This window comes from Callorhinus ursinus, unplaced genomic scaffold, assembly GCF_003265705.2.
Source record: "Callorhinus ursinus isolate GAN/ISIS: 27379988/994484 unplaced genomic scaffold, GSC_fseal_2.0 scaffold20, whole genome shotgun sequence".
NCBI classification, from domain to species: domain Eukaryota; kingdom Metazoa; phylum Chordata; class Mammalia; order Carnivora; family Otariidae; genus Callorhinus; species Callorhinus ursinus.
This window is the reverse complement of record NW_027397082.1, coordinates 17,822,013-17,831,390: the sequence shown is the minus strand read 5'-3', so window position 1 is coordinate 17,831,390 and position 9,378 is coordinate 17,822,013. Positions and strand designations below refer to the sequence as shown.

Here is a 9,378-nt window from a genome sequence, read left to right as displayed (position 1 = left end):
GTGCATGGAGAGCTTCCCAGGGCGCAGGTATTGAGGAGTCTAGAGGAGGAGGCGCTCATCCAGGGCGGACTGGTCTGCCCTCTGATCTAGAGGCCAACAAGCATAGAAGCAGGCTCCAGCTGTTTGTGTAACAAAAAGAAAAAAGCCAAAGCAGCAAACAGATGGAAGAACTGAGATAATTCTTGGAAGTGACTGTTTGATTGAGATAAAAGCAGTCCGGCAGTTTTAAGACCAATCAATGTCAAATGTCTTAGAAGGGAAATGGAAGGAGGCTGCAGGACAAAAATGGAGAATCAAATTGCAACGACCCAAGTTGAGAGAAAAGCAAACTGGCCGTGCTGTTATGACACACGTCATATGGCAATAGGGGAAGATACCGTTTCTTCAGATGTTGCTAATCCCCCCCCACCCCCACCCTGCCCCTGGCTCCAGCATCCTAGAGTAGTACTGTCTGGTTCTCACAGCACTGTGGCACCTCCCTGGCAGGTATACCAGATGTTTAAATTGAGGCATGTCGGCATGCTGGGGCTCCAGAATAAAGAAGTAGCCCTAAGTGTCAACTGGTCTGAGGCTGCTTGGTGGGAAGCATCAGAGCTGAAACTTTCTCATTCTTTGAGGATGCAGGCTCTCAGGTAGCTGGGATACAACCATTTTCTGCCCTAAATTAATATCAAGTGAGGGGGGACACTGCTTTTCCGGTGTATAGTTCCTCAGTATAAAGCATGGGGCTTTCTGTCAGTAGTAGCCTCCCAGTGGGAAACCAACCTGAAGCAGCAGGAAAGAGACACCAGCCCTGAGGGCAGGGGAGTTAGCCAAGAGAAAAATCAAAACACTTCTAGGATAACTGGTGTGCATGATTGTTGACAGCTGTTACCTTGGGAGCATAAGTATTTAGCATCCATAATATTAGACACAACACAAAATCCCCAACCCAGTCATCAAACAATCCTAGTTAGAAAGCATCTTCAAAGGTCTTCTGTTCTGACCTTCTACCCAATGGGGTAGTTTGTCCCTTGTGTGGGGTGGTTTATCTGTGGCTTTCCTGGAATAGTTAATGATTATCAAATTGGTTGCTAAGTAAAAAAGAACCAAACTCCTCCATGCCCTTCACATCCTGGAGCAGTTCATCTGCCAATCAAAGGCTATTTGTTTCATATCTTTTTCTATCTAGCTCAGCTCAACCAATGAGACAGGCTACGTTGGCTGGGTTCCATGTTGCCAGGTAACCAAGCCTTCTGGTAATCTCACCTGAACGCCCTCTCCTGTGAGAGCTGAGCAGGACTGGATCTGCCAGACGCGGTCGCGGATGGTATGCAGGTTTAGTCCTTCTGCAATTTCAGAGGCAGGGGCTGCCGTGAGCAAATCCTGCTTGTTAGCAAAGATGAGCACTGGCACACAACTTAGTTTTTCTTCTTCCAGTAATTCAGCTAGTTCCTGGATCATTTTGGGAATGGATGGGAAGGGAAGGATAAAATCTATGATATTGAATCATGTATTTCTAACTAGGGAAAAACAGAAGTGTTAAGCTGCTCAACTAGAAACTTCTAAGGGCAATGGTTCTCAAACTTGAGCCTGGGGAAGAATTCCCTGGCAGATTCCTAGGCCTACCCCAGAGATGCTGACTTTGGAAAGTCTGAGGTAGGGCCTACGAATCTGCATTTCAACACACTCTGAAAGTGGTTCTGCCATGGATTCAGAGATCATACTTTGAGGAACACTGTTCAAAGGAGAACACAAGTTGTGGACAGAGATTTAAAACTTACTCAAGGTTGTTATCTGCAAATGACTTTCAACGCATGCGTACGTGCACACACACGCACATGCACACATTTTAAACTGAAAATGACAGTGACTTTGGAGATTATAATGCCGCTTCCTCAATCTCTACCTTCAAAGCATGCATGCATGTGCATTGCACTTCATCAAACTCACATCCTAACATAACTATCTTAGTCCATCTGGCAATATGTCTGATGTTTTGGTTATTGGTTGGGTCTTAACTGTATGTTGATTCTGTCTGTAGTAAGCATAGGAGAGGGTGTATATTTACCTACGAGGACCCACCTCTTTCCTATTAAACTCACATTTAGCTGCTTAGGACACTGGAGCTGTCAAAGGGAACTGGATGGTTCAAGAGGCAGATCATCCTATTAACATCTTTTACCTCTAAGCTCATGTTTAGCATTGCTTCTCATGAGTGATGATATAGAAATCATCAAGGTAAGGTAAGGAGTTCTCAACTTAATTTTCAGGAAAAGGCAACATAAACATGGGGAATACTACCTTTGGAAGACCATCTGTGGTAATTTAAGACACAGGCCAAGGACTCTGCACACTTCTCTAAAGAGGTCATTCTATTCCTTGCTTCTTATCAGTATACTCCATCTGGGTAAAATGGTCAATGCCCACCGCTTCTCTCTTTAAAACTGTGTACACAAATCTCACCGTGTAATCATGTTGACATGTACTTTGCATGTAAAGCCATATTTGGGTTCTAAGTCTATCTATCTCTTGGCTTGGAAACAAGGGCAGCTTAGTCTTGGCTTGCATATTTCCTCCCATCCTTTCAAATTTGTCAGAGGTACCCTTGGATCAGTTAAGCTGCTATTGAAAAATGTACATAGAAATGACAAGTGAATTGTTCCTCTGGGTTAATTTCTAAGTGGCCTGGGAAGAAACCTGAAGAGCTTTTAAGCATGGTAGCAAGTTCCATTTGCTTATATCTTATTTATTTAATTTGACTAAAACCAAAAGGCTGTAATCAAAAAATAATTTGAAGAACTCTCAACTAATTTCCTTTCCAACCATCTTTTTTTAAACTTTTTTTCTTTTTTTTGCAACTGGTAGTTTTGCTTGCTTGCCAGAATGACTGTGTTGTTTAAACTTCAAAGGTTAAACAAAAAATGCCTCCCTCGCTCTCATACATTTACAAGGTAGATTAATGAATACCCAGTTATTTGGAAAATATCTCAAGAGAAGAATTATTTACCTGACCCGTCTCTTCAAATCTTTTTCTGTCTGCACTGTCAATTACATATATCTGTAAGGTAAAAGGAGAAGGTTACTTCAATAAACAGATATAGAAGAAGATAGGGCACCTTCTGCAGAAGGAGCAGAGGATCCCCAGGCAGATTTCTCATTAGCACAACAAATGGAAACTGAGCTGAAAACTCTTACCTCATCTATGGATGCAAAATAAACTGATGGATTGATTGATTGATTGATTGATTTAAGGGGGATACCCAGACAATATGTCCAGCAAAGCTCCAAAGCAGATGTCAGGAGAGCCAAGAAGGATAAAAATGGGTATATTTATTGTGTATTCACTGAACATTCTTGCTTAGATTTACCCTATTAATCCTCATTATGACTCTATGAGATAGATTTCATTATTTTCCCATTTTATACATAGATAAACATAAGCCCAAAGAGGTTAAGTATTATGCCCAAGTTCTAATAAGACTCCGATTCAAACTCAGGCCTGCCCGAAAGTAAAGTCCACAGGTGCTCTTGAGCACTCTGCTGTTCTACTTCCCAAATTGTCAGGAAGGGATGGTGTTTTGAGGCATTACAAATACCACAGTCCTGGAGCATCATGGCTCTGAAAGTACATTCTGCAGTATTAACTATACGCTGACTTCAGGTGCCAAGGTAGGAGACCCACTGATCTCCATTCTATTCCCACCTTCTCAGGCTTGCTGGGAGGTTAAGATCAAGCATTGGAAATAGCAAGGGCACAGGCTCTGCCAGAAGTAAGAGAAGTCTCAAGAGTCACTGTAAATTATAAATCCCAAGCTTTCTTTCCTATCACTGAATTTTATTAATTGCATAAATAACATCCTATAAGAACAAAAAGGGAAATGAAGACCAAAGAAGAAAAATCACCTAAAGTTATAGAACCCAAACACATTAATTAAATTTCTTGTGAAAGTTTCCTTCTAATTCTTCTTCATAATTAAAAAAGAAAATTAAAGATACAATTTTGTTGGCCTTTTAAAAAAAATATTTATTTAAGTAATCTCCACCCCCAATGTGGGGTAACTCATGACCCTGAGATCAAGAGTTGCACACTCCTCTGACTAAGCCAGCCAGGTGCCCCTTGTAAGGCCTTTTTTTTTTTTTTCACTAAACGACATATTAAATGTTTTCCCAGTTGTTAATCTTAAAAATTATCAAATTTGCAAGCTTTCTTTAAAGAATTTTGTTATTAAACTAATGGTATTATAAAAACACTCTTTTAAAGGAGCATATTTGGGGCGCCTGGGTGGCTCAGTCGTTAAGCGTCTGCCTTCAGCTCAGGTCATGATTCCAGGGTCCTGGGATCGAGCCCCGCATTGGGCTCCCTGCTCCGTGGGAAGCCTGCTTCTCCCTCTCCCACTCTCCTAGCTTGTGTTCCCTCTCTCGCTGTGTCTGTGTCTGTCAAATAAAGAAATAAAATCTTAAAAAAAAAATAAAAGAGCATATTCACTCAAAAACAACAAAAGGGATGCCTGGGCGGCTCAGTGGTTAAGTATCTGTCTTCGGCTCAGGTCATGATCCCAGGGTCCTGGAATCGAGTCCCACATCGGGCTCTCTGCTCAGCGGGGAGCCTGCTTCTCCCTCTGCCTGCAGCTCCCCCTCCTTGTGCTCTCTCTCTCTGACAAATAAATAAAATCTTTATTATAAAAAAAACCACCAAAAAACAGACTGTAAGTCTCACCTCTCCCTCCCTTCAATTACATAAACTGGTACACTGTAATGCACACAGGCATTTCTGTATGCATGTCAAATTCTGTGCTACTCTGAACGTTGGCTCTCTTTTGAAAAAAAAAATTAAAATTCCCTTGCTTGATGTTCTCTCATTTAGAGTTACTCATGCTAAATATTATACCAGGAACCAAGTCTCAGCCTTTCCTATGAAGAATACCCTATTTTCTTTCATGGAGAATCACAGGAAGAGGAAAGATTTACGTGTTTGGTCTCAGTGGTTTTTTTTTTTTTTTTGGCAGCCTTATTGTTGTTCTATTACTCTGACTCAGTATCAATACATGCATTAATGGGCTCTGCCCACAAATACTCCAGATTTGATGCTGACTGTCTGATAAGTCAACATGAAGAACATGGCGGTAGCTTTGTTTCTCTCCTGGAGGGCCTGGAGTTTTGAAAGTAGCAGGCATTGTATACACATAGCTGTGGAAAGAAGGAATGCAACGGGAAGTAAACCTCAACTCTGTATACAGAGTTGATTGCAATTCGTGGGGAGTCTACAGTGGGTTAGGATGATCTTCACTCAGCCAACAGTGCAAGAAGATGGGAGGGAGGGAGGCAGGGAGGCAGGGAGGGGCGGGTGTTGGCTGGGAGGGGGTTTTGGGCTCAGAGGGCCGCCTGAAGGCAGTGAGCAGGTCAGTGGGCAAGAAAGAAATTACAAAGTAGGAAGAACTCTACTTGGGAGCAAAGGATGTGAGTAAGAAGGGAAGAGTGGAAAGGGAGGCTGAGACAAGGCTGAGAAGACAAAGATACAGTTAAGAAATTGATGTTTTATATGATGAAACACAGACAACTGGAGAGAAAGGAGGAATGGAAAGATGGTTTAAATCACAGACAAGAAAGATCAAATACCAGTCTGAAGGTGAACGAGAAGACGTTTTTAACTTAAAATTGCTAAATTACTTGCTCTTTATTGCTTTGACAGGAAATTTCACAGGAAACATTTTCATTGAAAGTTTCAAAAGGCGGAGGCACCTGACTAGCTCCGCTGGGGGGAGCATGTGACTCTTGATCTCAGGGTCATGATTTTGAGCCCCATGTTGGGGGTTGAATTTACTTAAAAAAAAAAAAAGATTCAAAAGGAGGACTTTCCTAAACTGCACATAAATTCTATCATTTAGTATGTTTCTCACGTAACTTTTATAAAATTTGAAATTATTACACAATAATTCCAGGAGAGAGTCTATAAAACAACTGCCCCATTTATTAAAAGGGCCAAGTGAAAAAGTCATTAGCACAAGCCAGTCTCTGGTGATCCCACAAATTTGTTTTTCTGCAGTGGCATACTCTTTTCCCTGTCGCCTGCCTCTCCAGTGCTGTCCATTGTTTTCACATTTTCACCCAAGTATCTGTTTTCTTCTGGTCAATAGCTAAGGATAACGTTAGTCTATCTTTTTTTTTTTAATAGCTGTTAATCTAGTCAAATAAAACTTTTTTAGAAACTTTATCTAAAAACAAACTACTAATAAAAAAAATACCCTGGGGGCACCTGGGTGGCTCAGTTGGTTAAGCGTCTGCCTTCAGCTCAGGTCATGATCCCAGTGTCCTGGGATTGAGCCCCGCATGTTGCTCCCTGCTCAGTGGGGAGTCTGCTTCTTTCTCTCCCTGCTCTTGTGCTGTTGCTCACTCATTCTCTCCCTCACTCCCTCTCAAATAAATAAAATCTTTTAAAAAAAAAAGAAAAAACACTCTGAAAGTATCAGGGAAAGTTAAACATTTATAGTGTTTTTTTTTTTTAAGATTTTATTTATTTGAGAGAGAATGAGAGAGAGCACGAGAGGGAAGAGGGTCAGAGGGCAAAGCAGACTCCCCACTGAGCAGGGAGCCCGATGCGGGACTCGATCCCGGGACTCCAGGATCATGACCTGAGCCAAAGGCAGTCACTGGCCAACTGAGCCACCCAGGCACCCCACCATTTATAGTGTTTCTAACTGATCCTAAAACACGAACTGGGGCACCAGGCTGACTCAGTTGGTGGAGTGTGTGACTCTTGATCTCGGGGTTGTGAGTCTGAGTCCCATGATGGAGTGGAGATTACTTACAAAATAAAATATTAAAAAAAAACATTATGGACTTTCAAAAATCAAGTTTCATAAGCTATTCTAAAATGAAGTTATAATCCATGGCATTCAGAATGATGCTTTACCTAAGCAAAGCCAATTTATATCGTCCTTGGCAGTTGTTTTGAAATTTTTATTTGGTTGTGGGAGGAAGAGCAAGAGAAGATGATTTTTTCTTGACAGAAGTTCAACCAACTCTAGATTATCCAGAGACTGTTAGCTACCCAGCCATGTGAATGGAGGGCGCTTTGTTTCTCCTCTTACTTCTGGTCCTCCTCCCTCCTGCTGCCAACTTTCGGCCATTTTACTGCTCCATAGGCTTCCTCCACAAGATGGGTAGGCAGAGATAAGGAAAGATGACACAAGTGGGCTTGATACGCGAGCTCCAGCAAAAGTCTAAGAGGAAGCTGAAACTGACAAATGAGGTTTCTGGGTAATGTGGTTTTCATTTATCTGTGTTCTAGAAGTATGCAGGCTCAAGTGTGAGTGGTATCATGGAAATAATACAAGAGATGATTGAGATCTATCTCACTTGATGTCCTACACTTTGGACATGGAAATGATGACAAAGTTACTTTGTTTATATTAGGTTGCATCTGAACACAAAACTGATAATAAAGCAAAGAGAGTTTAGAAGTAATATGACCATATCTTGAAAAACTATGTATTTTTAATCTATCAAAAAGCTGTTATCTTCTGGTCCAAGAGAAATGGAAGACATTCTATCCCCTCCCTTCTATGACCCCTCAAGTTTTATTTCTTAGTCATTTCCCCCAAATTATTAAAGCTGAAGTCAGCTGTTCTCAATATCATCTTCCCTGAGAATAACTGGCACTTTTAGGAGTTGCACTGACTCTTTCAAACCTCTAGAGAACCATTTAATGCTCAAAAGTGGGGTTTGCCAATCTTTTTCTGTAAGGGGTTAGGTGGTAAATATTTTAGGCTCTGCGGCCTACACAATCTCTTTCATAACTACTGAACTTTGCCGTTGTAGTGCAAACCATAGAAAATCTAAACAAGTGGACGTGGCTGTGTTCCAACAGTACTTTATTTATGGACTCTGAACTTTAAATTTCATATTATTTTCATGTGTTATGAAACATTATTCTTTCGATTTTTTCCCCCAACCACTTAAAAATGTGAAAACCATTCTTAGCTCACAGGCTACATAATAGGAGGCAGGCTGGATCAGTTTGTCGACACCTGCTCTAAAGTAAGAACTTCTGGGATTGCTTCTTTCTGTCCGTGGGCACCGCCAAGTAAGCATCATTAAAGTCTCCCCTCCCACCACCATCAGGTCTAAGTCAGAGTCTCCCAAAGAGCCTGAACAGCTGTGGAGGCTCTTCATCGGAGGTTTGAGCTTTGAAACAACTGATGAGAGTCTGAGGAGCCATTTTGAGCAATGGGGAACCTTATGGCGGATTGTGTGGTAATGAGAGATCCAAAACACCAAGGGCTCCAGAGACTTTGGGTTTGTCTGGGATGCCAGTGTGGAGGAGGTGGAGGCAGCCATGAATGCAAGGCCACATAAAGTGGATGGAAGAGTTGTGGAACCAAAGAGGGCTGTCTCAAGAAAAGATTCTCAAAGGCTGGTACCCACTTAAATGTGAAAAAGATTGTTGTTGGTGGCATGAAAGAAGACACTGAAGAACATCATCCAAGAGATTATTTTGAACAGTACGGGAAAATTGAAGTGACTGAACTCATGACTGACCGAGGCAGTGGCAAGAAGAGAGGCTTTGCTTTTGTGACATTTGATGACCCTGACTCTGTAGACAAGATTATCATTCAAAAATCCCATACTGTGAATGGCCATGACTGTGAAGTAAGGAAGGCTCTGTCTAAGCAAGAGATGGCTAGTGTTTCATCCACCCAAAGAGGCTGAGGTAGTTCTGGAAACTTCGGTGGTAGTGATGGAGGTGGTTTTGGTGGGAATGACAACTTTGGTCATGGAGGGAACTTTCGTGGGCAAGGTGACTTTGGTGGCAGTTGAGGTGGTGGTGGTTGTGACGGCAGTGGGGACTCAGTAATGATGGAAGCAACCCTGGAGGTGGTGGAAGCCGTAATGATTTTGACAGTTACAACAATCAATCCTCAAATTTTGGACCCATGAAAGGAGGAAATTTTGGAGGCAGAAGCTCTGGCCCCCATGGTGGTGGAGGCCAGTACTTTGCCAAACCATGAAACCAAGATGGTTGTGGTGGTTCCAGCAGCAGCAGTAGCTATGGCAGTGGCATTGGGTTTTCATTGCTGCCAGGAAACAAAGCTGAGCAGGAGAGGCGAGCCAGGGAAGTGACAGGGAAGCTACAGGTTACAACAGATTTGTGACCTCAACCAAGCACAGTGGTGGCAGGGCCTCACTGCTACAAAGAAGACATGTTTTATTTTATTTATTTATTTATTTTTTAAAGATTTTATTTATTTTTTTGAGAGAGAGAGAATGAGAGAGAGCACAAGAGGGAAGAGAGTCAGAGGGAGAAGCAGACTCCCTGCTGAGCAGGGAGCCCAATGTGGGACTCGATCCCGGGACTCCAGGATCATGACCTGAGCCGAAGGCAGTTGCTTAACCAAC

General features: G+C 42.2%; 1 protein-coding gene and 1 pseudogene across 2 annotated transcripts in view; one reads left to right on the top strand and one right to left on the bottom strand.

The window, feature by feature from the left end:
- ARL3 (ARF like GTPase 3) overlaps nucleotides 1-9,378 on the bottom strand; it is a 115,433-nt gene that overhangs the window by 8,055 nt on the left and 98,000 nt on the right. For both annotated transcript variants that reach the window (XM_073904261.1, XM_025880546.2), the window contains 2 exons: nucleotides 2,990-3,040; nucleotides 1,249-1,434 (listed from right to left, as the gene is read on the bottom strand). In XM_073904261.1, coding sequence (XP_073760362.1) covers nucleotides 1,249-1,434; nucleotides 2,990-3,040 — 237 coding nt within the window. The remainder of the gene's footprint in view (nucleotides 1-1,248; nucleotides 1,435-2,989; nucleotides 3,041-9,378) is intronic.
- On the top strand, nucleotides 7,163-9,171 carry LOC112830652 (heterogeneous nuclear ribonucleoprotein A1-like; annotated as a pseudogene).